Source organism: Ailuropoda melanoleuca, chromosome 6, assembly GCF_002007445.2.
Source record: "Ailuropoda melanoleuca isolate Jingjing chromosome 6, ASM200744v2, whole genome shotgun sequence".
Lineage (NCBI taxonomy): Eukaryota > Metazoa > Chordata > Mammalia > Carnivora > Ursidae > Ailuropoda > Ailuropoda melanoleuca.
This window is the reverse complement of record NC_048223.1, coordinates 104,540,201-104,565,414: the sequence shown is the minus strand read 5'-3', so window position 1 is coordinate 104,565,414 and position 25,214 is coordinate 104,540,201. Positions and strand designations below refer to the sequence as shown.

General features: G+C 55.3%; 1 protein-coding gene across 7 annotated transcripts in view; it reads left to right on the top strand.

Moving 5' to 3' along the window:
* Positions 1-25,214, top strand: part of SH3PXD2A (SH3 and PX domains 2A) — a 232,944-nt gene that overhangs the window by 173,272 nt on the left and 34,458 nt on the right. For all 7 annotated transcript variants that reach the window (XM_034663218.1, XM_034663217.1, XM_034663219.1 and 4 more), the window contains one exon: positions 2,204-2,335. In XM_034663218.1, the coding sequence (XP_034519109.1) occupies positions 2,204-2,335 (132 nt within the window). The remainder of the gene's footprint in view (positions 1-2,203; positions 2,336-25,214) is intronic.

Genomic DNA, 25,214 nt, shown 5'->3' with positions numbered 1-25,214 from the left:
TCCCTACAAACTGGAAAGGGAGCCCCTGTAAAAGGGCAAGGGCTGGGCCTTTTTGTGTTAGGTTCACTGAAGAGGTGCTCTTGGCCACAGAGGCACTGCCGTCCCCCCAGGGGCACGGTGGAAGGTAGTCTCTGTCAGCACCATGCCCAGCACTGCCTCTGTCTGGTTGGCAGGGGCAGGCGCAAAAGCTGGCCCCATGTGAGTGCAGAGTGGGCCGGCCCTACTGCCCAGCTGCTGGTTGCATTTCTGCCTGAAATCCGATCCTGGCTTTGGTGGAGCTGCCTGGGGTTGTGCGTGTGCGTATCCATGTGGCAGGGCTCAGCAGGGACAGGGTCCCTTCTGGGGCTCCAGAGGGCTGAGCTGGGGCTGCAGGCCCCACACCTCATGGGAGAAAACCATCAGGGGCAGTGAGTTTCTTTCCTTCCATTGCTCCCTGCCGTGGGTGGGATGGGGCCTTCCTCATGGAAAGACCCAGAGCTCTAAGCAGTGCCTCTCTCCCCTTGCCCTGCTGCACCTGGGAACCACAGGGGAGGAGGGAGTGTCCAAAAAATACTGACCAGTTAAATCTGGACCTCTGCGGGTGGGACCCAGTCTTTGGTATTCTTTAAAAGCCCCCCAGGCAATTCTGTGGAGCAAAGTTGAAGATCATTGTGCTAGAAGAATGAGTGTCTAGAAACAGAAATCAGAGAGGCAAGTTCTTTAATGGAAAGAGGGATGGGCTTGAACCTAAAACAGGGAGTTTGGTTCTCTCCATAGCAGCTGTGTGAGCTGAGGCAAGCCTCTTGCCCTCTCTGGGCCTCTGAGTTGTCTTTTGTGAAATGAGAAGGTAGAAAGGTTGTGGTGAGGATAAAATGGGACAGGGTACATGCCTGACACAGAACATGTGCCAAGTTAGACTTAGGCGTGTAAGGAATGTGGCTGTAGACTAAAGCACCATGGGAGCCATAGGAAGCCTCGGGACCCTCTCAGCCATTACTATAGCCATGCAGGTGGTGTGAATCCCCTAGCCTTCCAGGAGATTGACAGATGTATGGGGTGGTAGACACATAAAGTGTGCTAGGAATTCCCTTTGGGCTGCAGGTGGTCTGGGAAGGCTTCCTGTAGGAGGTGACCAATAGGTCTCTGGTTTGTGGTTCCTTTCAGCTCCTAGCAGGGCATGCCCTGTCTTAGGTGTTTTGTCCCCACCTCTGGGAGACTCTAGCCCATCTGCCCTTCTGCAGAGCCCCATCTTTTGACCCCTCAATTGCCAGAGGGTGGCTGGACACTTCCCAGGGCCTGACCACAAGGCCCAGCACTAGAAGGTAGAGGGAGACTGAATCAGTCTCCATGTGGCCAAAAGGCAGTAGCCAGACTGGAGTGAAGCCGGCCTAAGGCTGGTCAGCCTGCACCAGGCCCCTGGGCTCAGTGGCAGCGCCTTGGTGAGCCGAACTTGAGGAAAAGTTGGCGGGGGGCGGGCTGGGCTTGCCTGGCTGCTGGCGCTGGGACTTTCTTCTTGGGTTTCAAGTAAACAGTCTCGGCCCTCCTCCCCCTCCCCTGCCTCCACCCCTGGCTCCTCATTCGATGGGTCTCATGTGTTTCTATTTAAGGGTTGCGAGTAAACCCCAGTGATTGGCGGCCTCAAACCCTCTTGACTTCTCGCCTGGGCCCGGGCTGTGGAGACTTCTCTCCAGCTCGCTCCTTCTCCCTCCCGAGGGGAGGACCGCTGCCTCTTTTCCCCGGGTTCACAGGGGCTGGGGGAGAGGGACGAGCCCTCCTCCTTGCCTTGCCTTTCTCTCTCTCCTGTGCTCGGCCTCAGCCCTCATGGGCGGCCCTCCCATCCCACCCCTGCCAGCCGAGGGGTCTGGGGAGACCACGTCCGCACAAGGCCTCTCCTCCCGCTCGCTTGTCCTGGGCTGTGACTGACTCATCGCAGCGGCGGGCTCTTCCTCTCCGCTTCCCGGGCCGCCACTCGGCCCCGGCTGTCCCCCCTCCCCCAGCCCGGCTCCCCATGTCCCCCGGTCCCCGCGGCGCAGCGGGCCGGTGTGGGGCCTTGCTATATGGCCTGGCCTTGGGGCCCGGCGAGCTGCGAGCCCTGGCTGCGGGCGGCCCCTCAGAGCGGCAGCGGCGCTGGCGACGGAGCAGCCTCCCCCGATGGACAGGGGGCGCCCCGGCCGCGGGGCCATGGCCGGCCGCTGGCTCACCGCGTGCTTTCTGCCCTCGCCAGGTGCCGACACCAACGCCGAGCCCATGATCCTGGAACAGTACGTGGTGGTGTCCAACTATAAGAAGCAGGAGAATTCGGAGCTGAGCCTCCAGGCCGGGGAGGTGGTGGATGTCATCGAGAAGAACGAGAGCGGTGAGTGCCCAGATGGCCGGCCTGGCTCCCGGGATGGACAGGCAGACGGACGGACGTCTGGCTGGTTTTGTTCCCTACCTCCTCCCCCACCTCTGCAGCTGTACGTTATTTCCATCTGGTGGGGGAGAGGGCTGAGGAGGCCGAAGTTTCCCCTGTTGGTTTGGGCTGCAGGCCAGCACTTTGCCTGGTGGTGGAGGAATGTTCCCCAGCCCAGGGAAATGAACCAGCTTGTGTGCGTGCGAGGCCAGGGTGGCAGAAGCCAGTTCAACGGCCCAGCCCTGTTCGGGGTCCCCATGCCCACTGAGGCTCCAGGGAAGGTGGCTCCCGGCTCAGGGGCACCTTAGGGCAGCTTACCCTGTTGGCGCCATCTGCCAAGCCAGGGTCCAGGCAGGGGCGAGAGAAGCCGACTGGCTGGTGGGGAAGGCGGGCCGTGACGTCACTGTGGGGCCAGGGTTCTTGGACCCCTGGCCGGCTGTCTCAGGAAAGGCTAGGCCTGTGGGGTTTGGCTAGTGTCTGGGTGGTGAGCTGAATGCCTCCTGCAGAGCTGAAGGCCGCCAGGACCTGGGAAGAGGGCCCAGACAGGGGGATAAGGGGGCCAGGGAGGGCCGCCCTGTCATTGGGAGCTGAGGCTTTTGTCTCGTCTGGGGCCCTGCCCATGGCTCTCTAGGGGCTGCTGGTTCCATGGTCCTCACCCGGGCCACAAGTGTGGCAGGCATCTCTGTAGGTGGAGAGAGGAGGGCCTGAATTGGTCAGTCTGAGGTGCAAGGCCAAGACATCCCTCAGCAGTTTGCCCATATCCTGCTGGGGCTTGAATTAGTTCCTGGGGTGTTTTGTTTTGGTTTCAGTTAGCTGCAGGGGAGGGTCCCTTGCACGGGATCCTCTCTGGGCAGTATTTGGACACTCCCAGAGGGGAGGGGCCTGTTTCCCTTTTCCTGTCCTACTCAGTTCCTTTCCCTTCCAATATTTTGAGCTCTGAAAGACCAAGGGCTGACTGTGCCCATTCTATAGATAGAGTAACCAAGGCACAGACAGACTGAAGGGAAATGAGTCCTCTGAGGGCGAAAGCAGAACAGGGACATTCCCGGGGCCCTGGTTCCTATACCTGTGAGCAGCAAGTAGCTGTAGAGATGCTGAGGAAATCCCAGCAGACCTCCTGGAGGAGGTGAGCTGAGGCTCCTGCTGCAGGAGGCCCAGGATCGGTGCTCCCTGAGAACAGAGCTGTGATGCCAGCACAGGTCAGACTCCTGGCCCTCCTGGGTCTGGGGTCTTCACAGACCTTTCAGAGAGGTCAGGCTTTGTCCTTGTGCTTGGAGTCATTGGCAAGGTGGTTGGCAGAGGCCGTCCCTACCCGACAGAGCCACACCCCTAGCCTAAGTCCTGAGCCCTTCACCCAGGTGCCTGCACTGGTCTCCTACCTGCACACCTTTGCCTTCAGCGTCTGTCCTAGTACCAGCCCTACTTACCCGTCCCCACCCCTCACCCTGCCTACCCCCCCACCGCTGCCCCCCGGGAAGCTGGCATTGTCACAAGGGCCTGGCTCTGGAAACCCTGAGCACCTCCAGACCCAAAGGAAGGGATCTCTGATGGTAGAATTGGAGGCGCCAGCTGAGAGATACGTTCTGGAGCTTGCTCCGCGGGGAGAGATGTGCCCACTTCTCTGTATAAGGTCAGGGCTGTTCAGAAGTAGAGTTCTGGCTTAGAGACCCTCCTGCCACCTCCCCTACCTTATGTCACCAGCACAACTATATAACCTCCATGGTTCTGGGTACCCGCCACTGGCCAGGATGGGGAAGACCCCACACCAAAGGAAGTCAGCATGCTCGGGGACTCTGATTCCCAGGGATGTCCTTCCTCTACCTTCCCATCCCATACCCAGGATTCTAGGAATACTTGGAAGTCCTGCCTAGTCGGGGGGGGGGGACTTGACAGAGTGAGGGGGCCTGGAAAAAGCATAGAGACACCTCTGCTCCTGAGGAGTCCCTGATGGCTGTGTGAGGGGGCTCAAGCAGCCTCACTCCCCAGTCTGACTCACAGACCCTCTGAGGGAGCTACTGTCCCTGGAAGCAGGATTCTACCACCACCTCCTGGCTGGGTGGCTGCAAGTCCCTTAATCCCTCTGGGCCTCAGTTAACCCTTCTGTAAAATGGAGATAATTTGGTGGCTGCTTAGAAGCAGGAGCTGGGGGCGCCTGGGTGGCACAGCGGTTAAGCGTCTGCCTTTNAAAAAAAAAAAAAACTTTAAAAAAAAAAAAAAAAAAAAAAGAAGCAGGAGCTGGAGTAAGGCTGGGAGCCTCTTTAGGGCCTAGTCAGGTAGAGCCTCCCTGAACATGGCTCTTCTCCTCCAGGACTTTCGTATCTTTACGGTCGATGGAGAGAGCTGCTCAGCAGCGGGCGTTTGCACCCGGACCCTGGAGCGCTATGTTCCCCATGCAAACCCACACTATCTGTTGCTGGCAGAAACCAGGGGGCCTGGAGGATACAACCCGTTTAACCAGAGAAACTAAGTGGGTGGAGGGGAGAGAGCAGGAGGACCAAACTGCAGATCACTGGGACAGTGCTTTCCCAGTTGAAGGACGCTGGAAGGCCGAGGTGGGGGAGGGGAGGTGTGTTGTGCACCCTGTAAGCGGCTTTGGAAGCAGTGGTAAGTGAGGCTTTTGAACTCTGTAACAAAGACCCAATTGTTATGCCTCTGACCCTGGGACATGGTGGGTGTGTTCAGGCATTTCCACGCCAGTTGGGGCAGTAGCCCCAGTTAGCACCATCCCCACCCCCAGGGGCCTTGACTTGCTCAATGAAAGTGGGGACTCTGCCTGTGTCCCCTTCTCTCTTGGCTAGACGTCCCTCAAGTAGAGTGTCCAGAGAGGGGTCCACCAACCTCTGGCTGCTCATCCGAGCCCTCTGGCTGGGACCGCAGCCACCGACCAATTTGGAGGTGTGGTTGTGCCAGGGCTCTGTGATCTCATTGGTCCAAAGAGAGATGTGTCTGGAAGGGAGTTCAGAGTAAACACCTGGTACCATGTGATAGGTATCATTTTACTGGAATCAGGACACGACCCCTTGCAGTAGAAGGCTCTTTAACAATTTTGTGGCTGCGGTAACAGGCTGAGAGGTTAAGTCGTTTTCTTAGAGTCCAACAGCTGAGATCTCTGCCCTCGACGAGGACGTGGGGGGGAAGGTGAGAACGGGCTCATCCCGGGTAGGACTGCCACAAACTGGAGACGCTGCAGGTTGGGGAGAGACACGGGCTGGGTGAGATGACCACAGGTCTCCCGGGAACATCGTTGCAGAAGGATGACTCTGTGTCCCACCTTCCAACGTGGTGGTCATGGGTTGTGGGAATTCCGGTTGTTAATTATTCCTTTGAACTTGGGGCCAAGTGACAGCTGAGAGGATCTGATGTGTACCCAGCACCGAGGACAGGCCTATTCCCGGGAATGTAGATGGACAGAAGTCAAGGACCCCCAAAGTGGGACCTAAGTGGCTTCAGGGAAAGCCTTTTTGATCAAGCAATGGGCCTGGGGCGGAGCCAGAAAGCACTCTTTTTCTCCATTCATGAACAGGGACAAATCCAGCAAAAAGATTAAACAGCTTTGCTTGCTTTGACAAGCCACTGTTATCTTGTCTTTGGGAATCCCACCACGCTTCCCACAGAGAGCAGTACCTGAGACACCTCCTTTGTGGGACATTCTTATGCCTCAAAGACCACATTGGCTTCACCTTCAAGCCAGTATAATCTGGTCTGACTTCTGGCAGAGTGCCGGTTGCGCTGGTCTCTGTGTTGAGCAAGGCTTGTCTCCAACCTTCCAGGATTGCTTCCTTCTTCTTAGGACTAGAGGCCCAGGCCGACAGGGGGTTACAAGTCACCAGATGCTCATTCGTTTCCTGCCTCTGCTTTCCTTCTCTGGGTCTTTGTTTCTTTGCTGGCCCCAGCTTGATAACACTGGGAGTTCTTACACTTCCTTGAAGGCACAGAGCTAGAGGTCTAAGATCAAAATGTTGTGCTGGCAAGGAATTTTGAGCTCCCCTGGTCCATCCAGGTGAGAAACTGTACAGGCAAGAACACTCAGCCTTGGAGAGTTTGCAGATCTCCATCCCCTCCAAAAATCACCATTTTAGTCCCAACTGAGTAGTGAACAGAGGACAGAGGTCCACTCAGACTTGCTCAAGAGTCTCCTGAAAAGGCTGCAGAAAAATCTCACTGAACCAGAGGGTGCGAAGTACATCCCAGCCTCACGGGAACAAGAGAGTTGGCCCAAGCCGGAGCAGCCATGATTGTCTCTGCCTCGCTCTTGGCTGTACCCTGTAGACGTCAAGCCCCGGGGTCTTCTCCCTGCAGAGCGGCCTGCGTCCTGCTGCCATCCACTTAACATCTGCTGTTGGTCTGTCAGGACCAGATTGCAGGACTTTTCAGGGGTGGTCACTGCCACCCACTGATTGTGACGTCCCATTCTCTGAGTTCAAAATTTGAAGTTCGACTCTGAATCCGATTGGTTCCTGGCCCGCCAGTGAACCGGCAGACCTTAGATCAGGCGTCCCGCCCTGGGCCACTCAGCTGTGTCTGGGAGAAGCCCTGTGGGGTGTAAGCATGGCTGCCCGGCCAAGCTCCTCAGCAGTGGCTGTTGGAGAGCAGGTTTTAAAGGACAGATAGAGGGGCCAGGTACCCAAAAAGGTGTTGGGCTGCAAACTCTGTCACTTGTTTAGCAGCTGTGTGTGTAGTGGAGAAACAAAGAATCTGGACTCTGAGTACTAGGTTTAAGGTCTAATGCTACCCTGACTTCGTGATGTGCATAGGAATCCCTTGGTTTCCTCACCAGTGTAAGGGGGCAGTGGGGGCAGTGATGCACACTGCGTGGGCTTTTCGGGATGGGGCATTGGATGTAACCGTTCATTGTTTGACAGAGAAGACAAAATAAGAAGCTTTTCTCTCAGATTTGTGTGTCGTGATGATTTTGTCCTGTCAAAGATAATGCATTCTCCAGCCGTGTGTTTTTTGAGTTGGAATCTTTTCAACATTGAGGGATGTATCTCTTCTGTTACTTTGAGATTTCCTGATGAACGTTGTTATAACTGGTTCTACAAGGGCTTTTTTATAAGGGAGAAAAGTACTTACGTAGTGTTCATTTATCCGCGCATTCATTCATCTCACAGTTCTTGAATACCTCCTTTGTCCCAGGCCCCGTGCTGGTTGCGTGCATACCCATGAGGTTCCTGCCCTTATGAAGTTTAGACTCCACTCAATGAGAGCATTCCAGATACTTAAGGGGTGGACTGTACGGTAAGGCTGCGGCAGCCTCACAGATTGGCGACGTCTTTGGTGGACGTCTCTGATGTAACTTCTGTGTCATCGGCTTAGACCATGTGCTTACTGAGGAACCATCTGATCGCTCATTCAGACTGCCAAGCTACTCTAGAAAAGAGCTATCCTGATAAAGACAGGATAGGATATTTCTAGAAATGCAGGTTTTTTGTAGCCTGCATTGCAGATAAGTAAACTAACACTCTAAGCTCTGCCACAGCCTTTTAAGAGTTTGGTTCCAATGAGCCAGCTGCCAGCTGCATGTGGTAACTGGTCCCCATGAGGTCCTGTCTCAGCTGTCAGACAGCCTTGGTGCTCTGACCTCTCCTCTCTTCCTAAGTATAGTGCGTGCACGTTCCTGCTATGTCAGCCAAATCAGCAATTTCCAAAGTCTATTCTGGTCTAAGACTGTCTCTGGCGTGCAGTTCTCTGCTTCACGAAGCTGGCTGCAAAGGGAAAGGGCCGCAGAGCATAAATCCAGGAGCAGAAGCTGGTATCCTAAGTCCACCTGGGGCCCCTTAGCCCACTTTATTCACTGCAGGCTGGAGATTGTTTTGAGATGGCAGGATAGCCTAGCAATGAAAAATAGGGACTTCAACTTAGATAAGCCTGGTTTTCATCTTGACTTGGCACTTGCTAGTGGTAAGCCTGGGAAAGTTAGTTGGGTCTTCTGAGCGTCTGTTTCCTTACCTGTAAAATGGGGATAATTGTACCCACAGCCAGAGGGTTGATATATGCCAGTTCAGAAGGAATTCAGTGCTTGGTGCAAGGCCTGGCACACAGTAAGTGCTCAGGACGTGGTGGTCACCCGGAAGACTGCCGGATGAGGGCAGCCCTGCCACAGATTGATCTCGGGGCCCACGGCAGGCCAGTTTTCCTCTTATGGCCTCAGTTTCCCTGCCTGGCCAGAGAATGGATTGCACTCAGTAGTGTCTGAGGAGTCTCTCAGCCCTGCTGGTTTGCAAGGTGGGTAGGGCAAACAGGGCACTTCCTGCAGGTCAGGGAAGCCCCAAAACCATGTTGGAGACCAGAGTTGCACCTTCAGAGCTCTTGCTTGGGTAGCTGTCCGTGTCCTAGCCTGTGACAGGAAGAGCTGGAGACAAAAGTCAAGCTCCTATTGGTGACCCAGATAGGGTCAGAGGTGAGATCTTCACGAGGTCACAAGCTTCATGCAAGGCTGAGGGAAGAGGAACGGCTCACCCGTGACCCCTCACGCTGGCTTGACATCACTCTGTGGCTCTGTTATGTGGCACGGAGCTGAACTACGGGGGACTCACAGAGTCAGGGAGGGCTGCCTAGAGGCATCAAGCCGGGCCTTGGCGAGAGAAGGGGTTAGATAGGCAGAGAGGTGAAGGAATTCCAGGTCCACATGAGGGAATCCCAGGTGGAGGGCTGGGCCTGCTGGGGCTGAGACAGCAAGGCAAGTGTCTGGCTGCCTCTAGCAGGTGTGTCCTGATGAAGAAGTGGACATTGGGCTGCAGTGGAGGGGGGAGGAAGGATGGGGCCACGGGAAGCTGATGAGCCGGAGAGGGACGTGAGGACGGTGGCGCTTGAAGCCGCGGTCCGGCTGTGGGGAGGAAAGCGGCAGGGGAAGGTGCCTTGCAGAACTGGCCATCGCTCTCTCGTCGAGCTAGATCTGCACAGGCTGTTGTCAGGGAGGCATCCAAGGGCTTGTCAGCACTGAGAACGGCCAGGGCCAGCCACCTGCCTGGAGCCAGCGGCCAGACGGCTGGGGGGGGGACCGTGGCCATCAGGGCGCTGCCGTGTCTCGCCCCCACTGGCTCAGGTTGGGCACATGGGGTGGCTGGTCACTCTGACCTCATGGTGGCTCCGTGGACCCAGCATGTCTTGAAGCCATTCCCCTTGAACAGTCATTTCTGAGCAAAAGGTGTGTTTTAGCAGTGACCTTGGAAATCCAGCTCTAGTGAGTGCCCGAGTGATGCCAGCTTCTCTCTGTGCCAGGGCAACCCCCTCTGCCTTCTGTTTTGGGGGGCAGATAGGTTTACACTGAGTCTGTTCACGGGCATCTCCAAAATGCTGCTTTTCTGGGCTTGGACACCAAAGGAGCACTTAAACCACACGCTGCCCAGACCCTAGCAGGCTGCTGTTCACATGATCTGTTGTCCCTAAACCCATATTAGTTGACTAAGTGCCAGGCTGGGGTCAGAGGTGATGAGGCCAACAAAGTCCCACCCCCTGGGGCTCCCATGGAGTGGTGAGACAGTCACAAGGAAACCGGGAAAATATTTGAGATTTTGAAAAGTGCAGAACAGAAATCAGGGCCCTATGACCATGAATAAGTTGGTGGGGGGGATAGGGTGTGGCCAGGGAGGGGCTCTCTGAAGGCCTTCCTACTGAGGATGCGTGGAGCTCAGTGAACAGAAGAAGACCCAAAGGCCCCAGTTGGTTTGGGGAGGCTGGTGGTGAGTGAGGGCAGAGAAGTGGGAGAGGCCTGGTGGTACCAGGCCTAGGCATGTGGCCCCAGGTGTAACGGCCACCACATCCTAGGTAGGAGTCTTGCAGTATAGCCAACAGGTGACCTCACTACCCTCCCTGGACATACCCTGGCCCAGGGGCCCAGGGAGCAGGCATCACCAGGTACCCCTGGCTGTTCCAACATGCATGCACGCCCTGGGCCTTTGTTGCCGGTAGAAGTGACAGGTCTCCCCGCGTGGCTGAAGTGCCAGGAAAGAGCTCCCCGCACAGCGGTCCCTCCACCCTTACATAACGGATTTCCACCCTGCGATTGTGGCCCTTTCTGGGGAGTATAATTTGTCAGGACCTCAGGGAATTTGGGTTGAGAAATCGCCCCTTGGTTTTTCCCCAGACGATCCCGTGGCCGTGTGATACTACATTCTCGGCACTTGGGTTTCCCGTAATCACTCATGGTAGCGGCCTTGACCGCCCTCCTCTCTATCAGCATCTTTTCCGATTCCATAACCTCATCCCCCAGGCTCCCTGTGCTGACCTGCACTCCTGCTCTCGTCCCGGGGGAAAGCCAGGGTGACCTAATTAAACCAGTCGCCCTGGGAAGCTTGGTGGGAGCCAGTGTTTACTGGGACTACGTGGAGAGCAGCTTACAGCTCATGTAACCCCCAGCATCATTTCTACCTACACTGAAAATGTGCTATAGGGAATTCTTGGGGGCTTTTTGTTTCATTTAATTGTTTCGGCCCCAACTCCACATTTCCCTTCTGAAGCAGGCACTTTTTAGTCTCATGCTAAAATATATTTGCCTCCCCTAAGCTTTTATTGGACTAAATTGTGGGGAAGTGGCCCAGGCACCACGGGAGGTGAGAGAAAGCCAAACAAACTAAGGGGAAGAGTCTGCCAAGGACTGGCCATAAAGTGAGCAAGCCACGAGTAGGTTTTTGAAATTGGTGTGCAAATCCCTTTCTCCTGTTACATCTGGCCCATCAGCACTGCCCTGAGTGGCCCTTGGATCACCATGTCCCAGAACCTTGTGTTTTAAGGGACATTCTAAACACAGTGGCCTGAAGCCTGCGAGTCTGTTCTCTTTGTTCCCTGCTGGGACCGGGTGAGCAGGGGGTGTCCTTGAAGAGGTTAAGGCCACCTGGGGACGGCCTGCTCATGCCCGCCCATAGGAGATTTGGGACATTTTTCAATGTGACTTCTTTCCGAATCAGAATATTTTATGTTTTACAAGATATAGAACCATGAAGCTTATAAAACATATTGAGAAGACGAAGGGCAAAACTTGGCATTGTCTCTCAAAGGTGGAAATTGAAGCCCAGAGAGGTTAAGTGACTTGCCCTGAGGTTGCACAGCTGGGAGGTGGGGCGTGGACTTCCAACACGTGCTGTTTATCCAGTGTTTGGAAATCTGGATGTTTGTGTATCTCATGCTTGTGGATTTTACTTCTTTAGAGAGCCAAGCCCCAGAGGGCTCTGCTGTGTGAGTTCCTCAGGCCACAGAGAGCAGGAGAACAGAGGTCAGTCTTGCTAAAGCCCTGGCAGGGATAGGAGAGAAGTGGTCAAAAGGCAAGTTTCCTGCAGAAGAGTTGTGTGCGTGTTCCAGCGTTCGGCTCAGCCAGCCCCATGGCCGGGGCTGGACTGGACGGGTAGATGGGTTGGGGGCATCTGTGAGACCTGCTCACCCGGGCCATGAGGGCAGAGGCTGGGCAGAGGCTGGGCCGTGCTGTGCAGGGCCCTAGCCTACTCCGCTTTCCCCTTTGTCCAAATAAATAGACCTGTCCCGGCCCCTCCCCCTCGCCTCTCCAGACCCAAGGTAGAGCTGCCATCCTGCCTCCTTCCCTCTCCCGCATGACATCTTTAGTCTCAGCCCTGTTTGAGTGACCTCCTCCATGGGGGAATGATTCCAGATGATGTGGTTTGCTTAGTCAGTCGACACACGTGGAGCCCCTTGCGTGTGCCCTCTGGTGTGCCCAGCGTCAGAGTGCAGCACTGGACAAGCAGCGGCCGTCCCTGTCTTCCCGTCCCTGGGGGGATGGCATTCCAGGGCTCCCTCTTACCTGCAGGGTAAAGGCCCAGACGCGGTGTGTCCATCATTTTGATAGCGTACCTGCCAAATGCAAGGCAGACAGCACGGTGTTGCTGGGGTTAAGCAGTATTACAGGTGGGACCAGAAGGCTGTGGGTTTTCATGTAATAGTGTTGGGTTCAGAGATGGGGCAGTGCCTGCGTTCCATGGTCAGGAAAGTCTCCTGTGGAAGATGGGCCTTGAGCAGGTTGCTGAAGGAGGCAGGGGCTCCAAGCTGGGTGAACCAGGGTGATACCTGCCAGGACACAGAGAGCCGGCCTGACAAGCATTATTGGGCCACAGCGTCTGAGGCGGCCTACGGGAAGGTGTTCATCCAGCAATGAGCAGGCTAATAAGGAAGCATGTCGAGGGCCTTCAAGGGCTCCACATGTCAGGTGAAGGAGAGCTTTCTCCCTTCCTTTCCCACCAAGCTGAGGGAGACATTTCTGACCGTCTGCCTAAACCTCTCTGTCAGAGGAGGAACAGAGCCTGGAAAAGGGAAGCCGCCCGCCCAGTGTCACACGGAGAGTTCAGGGCCAGGCTGTGGCACAGCTGTGGACCATTGCTATAGAGGTGGCTGTCTGTGAGGCCTGCTGGCATCTCCCGGCCTCACTGAGGCCTTGACGCCCTCTCAGGCCTGGGCGTACCCCAACTTGAACCCCGACTGACTGAGGCTCCCCGACCCTGGTTCCTCAGCCTGCTGCTAAAGCTAGAACCTGGAGGCCCAAACTCAGAGGTCCTTGCTACATTCTCTGTACCCCCATACGTTCAAACAGTCTGATTTTTCAAACATGGTGACTTCCCTCCTGCAAGGTCATCTTCAGATCCCCTACTTGAGAATACGGACTCCCCGCTGTTTAGCAACACCGCTTCTCTGGGCTGTGCCCCCGGCTGGCTGTGGGTCTCCCCCCAGACCAGAGGCTATGCCTCCTCGGTCCTTCTTCCTCCCCAGGAAGGTGGTGAGGCTGCTGTTGAGGTTGGCCAGGCCTCCAGTCCTGGGGTTTCTGGATACTCTTCTTCTTGTTTGTTTTCTGTACTTCTAACCGGCGCCCTTGTAAGGCCCCAGCCTTCTCTGCTCAGTGTACTATTCATCTTTTGAGCTGCTGTGATCAGGATTTCCCGAGGCAAGGCCTGGGGTCTTGGGCCCCCCCACCGGCACCTGCAGTGTTGGCTACAGGCTTGTCCAAGGCCTGGCCCGGCCCGGCCATGTGATCTCCCTCTGCTCTGGGGGGCTTTCCACCAGTTGCAGCCACCCACGTCTTGCTCGAGCCACTGGGTCAAGGGATTGCCACTTGGCACAGCGCGAATGGGCTGGGCGGTGGTGTGCCCTCATGGAAGGAATGCCAGGCTTCGTAGAAGAGGATCTCTGGTGCATCTAGGTTCCAAGCTCAGTTACCCACTAACTGTGTGACCTCAGGCAAGTCACTTTACCTCTCTGAGCATCCTCTTTCCTCACTTACAGATGGAAATGGGATTGAGAGTGAAGATAGTGGCCACAGTTGTGTTCCAGATACCAAGCACCCCATTCCCATGACCATCATGCTTTTACCCAAGCCAGGCAAGAAGCCGGCCTTTCATCTCCGTAGTTCCAGAGCTCCTAAGGTCCCTACCCCTGGGGCTCCGAGGAAAAGCCAGTTTGAGCTTAGAGGGAGCAGGTGAGGGGAATTTGACCATGTTGGCAAGCCTTCAGCCAGCTCTCCTAAGCAGCCAAATGGGTCATTGGCTTGCAAACATCGTTGGGTTTGTAATGATGATCACAGGGCTCATGGGCTCCTGGACACCTTTGGAATGGGCTTTGTGAGGCCAAATGCTGTGCAGATTAAATTTCCGGAGAAAGAACAGCTGAGAGTCTTGAGCTTTGCAGAGCCGTTTCTGTGCTGTGGCCGCAGGGGTGTGTGTGTGTGTGTGTGTGTTCTCCCCTAATAAAAAGGAGGGGGTAGGCAAAAGAGGAAGATGGTCTGGTGTGTGTGTGTGTGTGTGTGTGTGTGTGTGTGTGTGTGTGTGTGTGTGTTCTCCCCTAATAAAAAGGAGGGGGTAGGCAAAAAAGGAAGATGGTCCGATTCCTCCAATCCCGATCCTCCCTCTCCCCTTCAATTTGCATCAGCCAATGGGACTGCGGGTGCTGCTGTGTTTTCTAGGCTGGTGCTGGTAACAGAAGGAATATGATTAGTGTTATGGAATTTCATGGTTGGGTTTGGGGGTGGCTTCTTCCCCCCTTTTTTAAATAAATGTTTTGAAGAGTTGCCCTGGAGAACTGCTGAAAGCAGCGGCTGATGGACGTTTTTGGTCATGTCAGGCGAGGACAAGATTATCCAAGTGAGCAAGGGTGTCTCTCCCCTTCAGCCTGCTGCTGGGTTCCAGGGCCATCCTGCCAGAAAGCGAGCAAGGGGCTGTAATCACAAACAGGCCGGGATCAGTTACAACCAGAAGTATTACTTTAGACTCTTGGCTTTGATGGGGAAGAATGCAGTTTTCCTTGCCCCTCCTCCCCTGTCCTTCTCAAGTTTAACAAGATCTGTGAAAGCAATAGCTCTGGGATGTAAAGAGAGACCAAAATTCAAGGCAGTGAGGGGTCTCAAAGGCCCAGCATGGGAGGGCGCCCCCAGCTCTGCTAATACTGGGGCAAGGGTTCGTCTGGCCCATTTCTTCTTGGGTGAACTGGAGAAGCCCAGAGTCTTTCTTGTGTGCGTAGGGCATCCTCACCTCCGTTTTGCCCACCAACCAAGTGTCCTTGACCCTTCTGCATATGTAAGCTGGCATTTTCTGCGTGTTTGCGGTGTACCTAGCACTGTGAGGAGGAGGGGGCAGGTGGAAATGTAATGAAAATAGCTTCAAAAAGAAAGAAAAGAAATTAATGGAGCTCTCACCACTTCTAGCCCCAACCCAACCCTGGGGGGCCTGCGTCTCAACCCCCTCCCCTCCCTCAACCAGCACCTTCTAGGTGAGTGTCAGTTCTGCTCCTTCACACTTGGCGGTAAATACTACTGCTCCCTGGAGTACAGACACCGTCAGGGGCGTGCTTCCCTGTCATTGGTAACGGGAGCAGAACCAGGGTTGGCCAACACCTAGACCTCCTTGCCAACAGGACAGGATTTTAACTGACTGCTCCTTGGAGGAGAGGGAGGAAGTTGACCTCATCCTTGGGGCTTTGCACAAGGGGAATGAGCATCCAGGGCTCCTGCCCCAGTGCCTCCCTTACAAGTGTTTAACCCCATTCTTCTGCCTCATTGTGCAGCCAGACACAGACTCCCCTCCTTGGACTTCAAAGGCCTCCACTATTGGTGGGGCCAGAGCATCTTGTTGGCACTGTTGTGGCAGCTGACAGGCGGATTCTGTACCCCAGGGGCCTAGCCTGCCTTCCATACACCCATCTCTCAGCCTCCATGGGGCCATCCCACCACCTCAAGGCCCTTGGATGAGAAACTTCATTCGAGAGGTGGTTTCAGGGTTGGGGAGCCTGAATGGAGTGAGAGCCTGGTTGGGTGGGACATTCACGTTCTAGGCCAAGGGATAGGCCGGAGCCAGGGGGCTGGAAACGATGATGATATTACTCACTTAATGGGGAGCACAGTTCTAGCCTGCCATGGCTGCGGGTTGAGTCTCTGCTGAGATGTCTTGGGCCTGTCACTGCTGGACTTAACTCTGTTAAAGGACAGAGATCTTCATGGCCCACCTTCTTCATGCCCACCTTGACCCCCAGATTTCTGTTATCTTACTCCATGTAGGCCTCCCCACCTGGGAACCACTTGTAGGATGAGTCTGTCCTCCAAGGGCCCCGAAGTCAGTAGAGTGACCCCATGGAGGCTGGGAGAAGACAGGTTGGAGGGCAGGCAAGGCCAGTGATTGCCCAGCTTCCTCCCCATCTCTCTGCCATCAGCTACCATGGTGGCACATTGATCAAAGACTGGCCCTCATGCAGATTGAGAAAACCAAAGCAAGCAAACAAGCAGAGCTGAGCAAGGAAGACTTGATCATGGAACTGATGGTCTAATGGGGAAGCAGACAGTTGCCCACTTCTGACCCAGCTGAGGGGCCTGTGGTCATTGCAGTGTTGTGAGGCATGGTGCTGACTGTCTTTGGGTATTGGGGCAGGCGGCACCAGAAACTGACAGGGTAAAGGTAGGATTGAGTTCCATCACTGATTGGTGCCCGTGGGTGCCAGTCACACTGCCTGGCCAATCACTAACAGTGCAAGTCTAGAATGATGCACCTGGACCTGGGTGACCTCTGGGGCATCTGGGCTAAGGTCTGTCTGTTTTGAGTGTGGCCTTTTCTCCTTGGATTTGAGTAGGATCTGTATTAGACCAGCTCTTAGGAACTAGCAAGACAAGATGGTACCCAGAAACAGGAGAGAGACTGAAAGGGAAACGGGACAGGAAAAGCTCAGGGAGAGAACCTGTCCCTAAATCACAAACCTGGCTGGGGCTCTAGGATGGTTATCCCAGGATCAGAGTAGTTGGGGCTCAAGTTAACCTATTTGCTGCTTTCTAGAGACTCTTAACATTGGAAGCTGTACAAAGACGCTAAAGCGTGTCCTGTGGGTCAGGCGGCGAGCCGAGCCCCTTTCCCCCTGTAGTCAGCACCACTGACCTATAAAGCACAGGTATCATGACTTCCATTTATGAGAAATCTGAGGCCCAGAGAGTTCAGGAAATTTGCCGGCTTCTTCCCTGTGGACTCTGCAGCCTGCTAGTGAGTTCTCTGCAGCTCCTCAGGCTCGGAGTAGGGCGCCATGGCCAGGGAAGCTGTGTTTGGCATAGCCTTCTCCCCACCCACCCTCTGGGGGTTGGAGGCAGCAGATCTCCAGAGCTGCCCCTTCCAGAGCTCCACGTTGTGCCCACCAAGGAAGAGGGCTTTGTGTTTTCTGTAGGAGAAGCCATGACTCCCAGAGTCCCAGCGGAGGCCTGCACCAGCCTGTGGGGCTGCTGGTGGCAGCCCGGCCCTCTGCATTCCTCCAAGAGCCTCACCCAGGGCGTGGGTTGTCCCTGGTGCCTGGCTGGGACCTCCCTGAGCTTTGCTCTTCCATTCCTGTGAGGGGAGAGGCCCAAATGAAAATGGCCGGATCAGGTATCCAAGCAGCCTGCAAGAGAGAGCTTCCGGGTGGGAGCGTTAGCTTACTGGCTAATCTTGGGCAAGACGGGCAACAAGCAACAAACATCTCCTGGTCTCAGGTCCCTGTGGGCAAATCCTCCTAGGTGAGCCATGAATTTGGGGGGCTGGAGGAGGGAATGCCACCTCGGGGCCACATAGCTACACTGGACTCGAGCAGGGCAGAAGGCCCTGGATCAGAGGGAGGAGTGTTGGAAAGAAGCCCACCGCCAACCCTGCACTGACCCCAAGAGCTGGACTCGAGAGATACTTGAGGATAAGGAAGCAGGAGAGCCCGCAGTGTGTGGGTGGAGAAGCCAGGGAGTGGGGAGGAAGTCTTATGCCCGCGTGTCATGGCATTTCATTTTCAACAACTGTTTATTGAGCCCCTTCTTTGTCTGAAACACTGACCCAGACCAGGGCTTGAGAGGGTGCCAGGATGAGCGAGCCTTGGCCTTTGTCCCCAGAGAGCTCTTGGTCTGGCAGGGGGAGGCAACCAGCACAAACCTAAGGTCAGGGGCCGGGGGAGCACAAGGTCAGGAGAGCAGAATCGCAGCTGGGATCCTGGCAAGGATTCACGGGAACATGGCAAAGGCGGTGACTTTGAAAGACGAGGCCTGGGCTCAGCAGTTGGTGGATCCGGGAGACCAACACTTTTGGGGTCTGCTGAGTGTGCACACAAAAAAAGCTAGATAGAGGGCATTTCGTCCCAGGCTGCATGGAAGGCTTATGTTCAAATTCTGTTCTGCCATTGGGGAGACAGTGTGTGGCCATTTTGATCCTCAGTTTCCATATCTATAAAATGGGGGTAATATTTTGAAACCCATCTGGCTCTTGGGAAGGTTGAAAAAAAAATTGTAAAGTGGTGTGTTCATTTTCTCTTCCCTGGTAGACAGGGGCGGGCCACCATCCAGTCCAGACAGTGAGTTGAATCGGGGGAGCGGGGATAGAAGTCCATCAGGCTCCTGAGATCACGTGGAATAATAACTCATCCACCCCCATCTACCTACAGCCCACAGACTCTTCGAAGCATTTTCCCATCTGTTATTTCAGAGTGGCTCTCTAGGGCTAAGTAGGCCAGGCGGCTTTGTTTCCATTTTTCAGAAGAAGAAACTGAGTTTCAGAAGGATAAATGGTTGGCACCTCAGAGCTTGCTAGCGGCCAGGCTTGGATTTGAATCAAGGGGCTGCGTATTCTTAACCCAAGTCTCCTTCTGCGAGCTCGATATTTCCCAGGGAGTGGGTCCTAGAAACATGTGGTGGACACAGCATTAAAATGACATGGAATCCCATCACGAGAAGGTTATTAACCTTGACTTCTCTTTCACTCCACGTTGGGTGAAGGGCTAAGTGTCTGTTTGGGACCTCTGTGGTGTTAACATTTGTGGGTGTTGCCTGCTTGTTCCATTGTTTGTTAGAAAACCTGGTCCTAGCCTTGGTGTCTTCCTAGAGCTTGTCTTAATATCTTACTAGAAGCCTATAGCTCTTACTAGAAGCCTATAGCATTGTCATTTCAGTGTATGCATTTTTCCAGTTATCTTCTGTTTACACCGAGGAATATTGGCTTTCCATGCCATGTAGCATAGGAAACTGCCTTTTTGAAACACAAAAGTATTTCCATTTTTCTCTTAAAGCAGACACTAGTACGGGTACCACTTGGACAGCTCCACCGATGTCTGGCGCTCAGTAATGCCCGAGGTTCGGGAAACGCAGTCAGAGGACCCCAAGTGGGACACTCCTGGGTACCCTCCTTCTCCCACAGTCTCCTAGAGTGACACCAGTGGCTCCCAAATTCCAACTGGGAAAGGAGCCTGGAAAAGCAGCAGTATTGGTGGTGGCTGTTCCCCACACAGCGACGAGGAATCCACATTGTCAGAGAGCTGTTGACGTCAGGCGGTACAGAATTTTGCAAGGCCTCTATTTAAAATTCCCCAGAAATTAAATAAGGAGGGTTTGGAGGGAGGAATGCCCTAGACAAATTGTGGAGTGGGTTTGTTTTGTTTATGGAGATGGTCTGTAAAGTTGAAATTGCCCCCGTTTTATTTTTGCCCCAACTGAGGAGGGCCTGAACTCAGCTGGAAGTGAGGGGATGGTTGTCAGCCTAAGGCTTTTAGTTAAAGCCAGCTCAGTTCTGTGGCCAAGAAGCCTCCATTGTTGGCAAAAAGAGAAAAGGGAAAAAATACACAAACTCCTACATCTATACTTCTCAGCCACTAAGCAAGCTGGTTTAAAAATACAGATGACTCCTCTTATTTCCAGTGACGGGGACCAGCCACAGAGGGGGCCCTCCACTCTTCTCTCCAGGCTGGAAACACACTATAAAGTACCAGACACACTGCTAGGTGCTTTCCATTCTCTTTGATTTCTCGCCACAACCCTCGTCCGCACATGCTATGTAATAGTCTCGCCTCACCAATGAGGACACTTCAGCCCCTTTCTTCAGTCATTTGGAATTACCAACTATCACTGCAGCCCAAAGTGGGCTTCCTAAAAATGTGACCATGCGAAACCATGGTACATGGCATGACTTCCGACGGTACAGAGAGAGAGTGTTCAATACTCTCACAGTGAACCGGGGTTTGTCCTGTTCCCGTTCTCTTCCAAGCCTTCTGACTTACCTCAGCTTGATGGCCCACTGTCTTGGACCCCTCTCCAGTAAATCTGTCTGTGTAACAAAGGGGGGAACAGGCTATAGGCGCAGCCTCTTCAGACCCAGCATGCTCAAATTTCCTACATTGCTTTGTTCTCTGTAATTTTATGGTTGGGGCTGGTGGTCCTGTTTATTCATGGTGGTGATCTGAAGTTTCCTAAACAAATTATTTTCTTGAAGTTAAAAAAAAAAAAGGCCGTTGCTTTAAATATATATTTACTCTCTGAACCACAGTATACGTAGCACAAGGATATGGCAAAAGCCCCGCATAGCGCAGAGACGTCTGAGGTTGAGAAATGCTGATCCAAAGTCACTCTCTCCTGGCAAAGCCTTTGGTAAAATCTCGAGCCAGAAAACGATCAGCCTGAGTGCCCTGCCTTGCCCTGCCATGTGGGCTCAGAGGGGGTGAGAGAGAGAGGCGACCTGGGGATGGGGCCTGAAACCACCTGTTAGCCCCCCTTCCAAGGTGGGGGGGGTGGCAGGGCAAGAAGGGGGTGGCGTGAGCCACGCCCATGACTGCTGAGAACTGAGTCTGGTTTGTAGACACTGACGGAGTGGAGAAGCAGAGGAGAATGTTTCCTGGCTCATCCCTGGCTCATCTGTCAGGTGGAAATTTGGGGAACTAATGGAGCAGCTGGTGTTGGCCGTCTTCTGCAAAGGAAGTGGCAGCTGGAGTCCTTAAAGGGAGCTGTGTGGTTGCTGCCCTGGTTGCTGATCCTGCTGCTGTCCCTTCTAAGCCTGGCCCCTTGGGTAAGTCACCCAGTCCAGGGGGCTCCTCACGCAGCCTAAGATTTCACAGACCTGCAGACAGAGGACTTACTGAACTTGCAGTCCGCCAGAGCCCCAGGACCTTTCTCATCCTCGCCGTCAAGTAGGGACGCCCGTGCTACCCGACTGCCCGGGACACTCCTGGTTGGCACCTGATATTTTGGCAGAGCTGCGAAGAGCACCCTCCTTCCACACCAGAACGTCTGCGCAGTAGATTACAAGATGATAAGATCACATGCCCTCTGGTCTATCTACCCCTTTCCGTCTTGTCACAGTTGACCTGTCATTACCATCTGTTCAGACCTTTGCAGCAGGGGACGGAAGGGGGTGTTCCTGGCACAGCTTTCAGTAAATGCGACGGTGCCTGCAGCTCAGCCACTCTGTCCTCATCTCCGACCGATTAAAACATCCAGCAGGACTGGCTCCCAGCAGAACCCCCCATGGGTTATAACCAGCGAACCATCACACGCTCTTTGGAAGTAGTCCACTCTCAGCTGCGAATCTCTCGGCGAAGCCCTGCCGCCCCCAGGGGGGTCGTGAGAGCTCCAAGGCCTGGATGGCTCAGCTATGACACATCCCAGACCCGCCAGGCCAGCGGTTCCCTCGTTATCAGAAGCCAGCGTGGTCTGGCCCCCTTCCTTCCTGTTGTGTCTTTCTGCTCCTCGCTGGCTGGGGAATGCTCACAACCCCCTTGCAGGCTCTCCAGCCATCCCTCGGGGCATCCGTGTTTCACTCCATCAGAACCAGCTTTGGGGTTGCCCATCTCTACTGTGGAATTCACCTTCTTCTTTGGAAGTTGGCACTCTTGCCTGTGCTGTGTCCTCTGGCCTTGCTCCCATGTCCGTGTCTTCCAGGACCCCTGGTGGTGGCCTGGCAAGCTCTCTGTCAAGTGTTCTCCAGACCTGGTCTCAGCACCAGCTAATGAGAGCTGTGGAGGGCATCCTGTCAGCGTGGCCTTCATCCCCGCCCAGGGTCCACTGGCCCACCCCCCTCCCAGTCAGCACTTTCTAGCATGGGTGCCCTGCTGCCTGAGAGAAAATGCCGGGCCGTGGACAGGAGTGCAGCAGACCCCCTTCCCTTCTTGAGCTGGCCTCGCCGTGCTGTGCCCTCTCAGTCTGTTTCCTCTTACCTCCTGCTCTTGCTCTTGCCTGGGACATCAGGGGAACCCCCTTCTGTTACCCTGAGCATTATTTCAGGCGTTTGCTTGTGAGGCTCTAACCTTCCTGATGGGATTCTCAGAAGTTCACCCCTCTCCTGTGACGTTGAAGGTGAGCACCCCTCTCAAGTTTCTGGCAAGATCCCCACCTTGAAGCATCATGTGCATTACAGGGCTGGGCCACATGTGCTCCCATCACTCTGCCTGTCCTGTTCTCCCCACCAGGCTGCCCCTTCCCTCCCCTCCTCTCCTCAGTTTGGATCTGAGGTTCAGTTCAGGACTCTGAGAATTCTTCCCTGGCTACTCAGTTTCATCACTGATGTCTATAGTTCCTTCTGCAAACGTTGTAGCAACAACTGCCATGCGTGGATCACCCTGCCCAACTGTTCCTGGAAGGGCCCTGTGCCGTCTTGTATTCTCTGCTTCACCTGGCCCCCCACCCCCACCCGTGTCAGGCACAGAACCAGACCCAGCTTTCAGTAGAGACCTGCCAAAGTCAAGGGCCAATGACAGGGACACCAAGAGACACACTCTCCTTGAGACTCCAGACACCCAAGACCCACCTGCCTCCCTGCCCAGCCCTAGCACAAGTCACTGAGGGGCATCAAGGTCATGGTTCCTTCCTTAAAAATCCCTGCAGCTTACACTTCAACAATAGCTCTTTGGTGAGCCTTGCTAGGAACCAGGCCAGATTCTGAACACTTCTTGTAGGCTAACTCCTGTACCCTGACGACGCTGGGAGATAGAAGTACTACTGTAGGTCCATTTCACAGATGAGGAGATGGAGGCAGTTGCCCAAATTCAAACAGCCAGTTAGTAGCAGGGCTGGGATTGAAACCCAGGCAACCTGGCTCTAGAGTCCTTGCTTAAAACCATGGTTCTCTTCTACCTGTCATTTTATCGTGTGCCCTATCTCTGCCTCCTGTGTGCCTCACCCATAGCCTCAGCCTTCTGGGCCCGCCCAGTGAGGTGGGCGGGCTGGATCCGAGTTGGGGGAGGGGTAGCAGCAGCCCACTGCTTGCTGTCTTCTCGCCGTGGACTCCACGGAGCCTTCCAAACTGACGTAACAGCTTGTGCTAATGGTCTTGGAATCCAGGCCTCAGGCGCTCAGGGAAGGTTCTGGGGCCCCCGTAGCCTGAGAGCCCCATCTGGGGGAAGGGAAGGCCATGGGCAGCAGAGCAAGGGTAGGTCTCAGAGGTGGAACGAGAAGAATGGATCAGGCAGGAAGGCAGGGCTGTGGGGGTGCACTGGAAGACACTGGGGGAGCCCTTACCCGCTCCTGTTTGCTTTGGACCGAGGCGGCCGCGTGCTGTGAGCTGGAGTGTGTCTTGGCAAGAGGCCTCAGTGACAGAGCCTTCTGGCCAGGGGAGGCCTGGCCGAGGGTGGGCTGCCTTTCGTTGTTCTTAAAGGCACAGCATGATTATGGGTGGCCAGACTTTCCAGTGTCTCTGGTCCCTCTTAGGTAGAAACCTCAGATCTGCCCCAAGGTCATGTGAAAGGGGTCAGGGCAGGTCCAGGGCAGAAGCAACAGTCCCTTAGGGCCCAGCTTGGGGCCAGGTGTGGTGTGGCCAGGTGGGCAGCGCAGTCCCAGGTGCCTGGCCCCCTTCAGCACTCTTCCCCTTCTGGGCAACACCCCTGCCCCCATTCAGGGCTTACGAATCCTCACTGCCCCCCCTTCTCCAGACCACTGCAAGGGAAGAACAGGGGAATGCCTGGGCAGAGCACCCCTCAGAGGAGCCGGAGTCTGACTGATGGGCATCGTGACTGGAGGCTGGTGTTGGAGGCCTGGGGACCATGCCTCTGCTGTCCCTAGCTCTGTCCCCCACCCCGCCCTGCCAGCACACCCTTCCCTTCGCGGAGGCCTGGCCTTGCAGTAGCGCTCCACGGACGCTCCGCTCTGCGTTAACCGGCGTCAGACCCTGCGAAGGTCCTGGAGGAAAGGGAAAGAAAGAGGCAAGGCCCAGAAGTAACCTAAAGTCTGCTGGGCTCTCCCAAACTCAGAATCTCACCCTGCCTGTTAGCCTTCTGGGGGGGGAACCCAGCCCTCTCCTGCTGGCCTCAGCGCCCATACACTGGCTGTACTTGGGCCCATCCTGTGTGCAGTGCAGGGGGAGGTGGGGAGAGCGCCTGAGGCCTGGAATGCCCGGCACAGACCAGGGGCTTGGTAGGCACTTGGTTATCGAGTACACCGCACGTCCCCGATAGCAGGCAGCCCTATAGGCAGATCATAGCGTCCTGGTATGATGAGGCCCTGGGGAGGCCAGCGACCTGTTCCAGGTCACCAGCTGGACATGGTGAAGGATCCAAACCGAGGTCTTGGAAGAGGGGCTAAGAAGTGCCCATGGGCTGAATCCTGGGGTGGGCAGGGCCAGGGAGGGGGGGCGTCAGGGAAGGCCTCCTGGAGGACAACACCTTGAAGAATAGGGGGAACTGCAGAGGGAGAGGAAGGAGCAGGGTCCCCCTCCCCCACCAGCTGTTTTGTCCTAGGCTGAGCTGTGACCTCGGAAGACTTTATTAACCGTCCTAATTGTGTGCAGCTGGCCCCCTCTGGCCCTAATGATCTCATTATCCTCTCTCATTAAGGAGGCCATTGTGGCCTGGTCAGCCTGGGGACAGCAGTGGCCTGGGAGTGCCCGTCACTTCCTGCTGGCTTTGGCCAGGCTCTGCCCTCTCTTGGAGAGGTTAAGGCCTCCAGCCCCTGGTCCAGGTCCTCCCATCCCCACCTTCTGTCTGTCCCCACCTCTGACTCTCTGTTTCCTCTCCACTCTTTCCATCCCTCCCCCAATGCCAGCATTGCCAAGCCCCAGTTAGAGTCCATTTTAAACTGGCCCAACAGCTGAGGATTGTGCTCAGCCTGGAAAGAGGGAGACTCTGGCTTCTGGGCCTGAGCTTTTCCTCTTGGGACTGGGGATCCCCTTCCCTGCCTAAGTTGGGTGCTCCCCCTCCCCTCCCTGAGCTGGAGGTGCTGGCCAGGCTGCCCCGGTGTGACCTCCCCGCTCAGCCCCTGGGCCATTGTGAAGTGGGTTCTTACTGAGTCCCACAAGCAGGGTTGGCTACTATGACAAGTGACATTGCTGTTCTTTCTAGGCCTTTGCCCTCTGGAGAGGGCTGGGCCCCGGCCTGTCTGGCTGAATTACACTGTTCTGACACTGTGGAGACATGGCCCTCAGAGAAGAGGCAGCCAGGCTCAGGCAGCATGCAGGGGACTGGCCAGCTAGGAATTCTCCCTTTGGACTTAGCTCCAAAGATCACACCTAGAGCCCCCAGTATGAAGGCTTCTCCTGCACATCCAGTGTGCGGGGGCTCCCTTCTCAGGGCGCCTCTGCAACAGTTTGCAGTTTCCCACTCAAAGCAACGGACATGGTAGCCCCTCTCCTGCCCCCGCCGGGGGTGGGGGAACAGGTCAGCATAAGGGCGCCCTGGG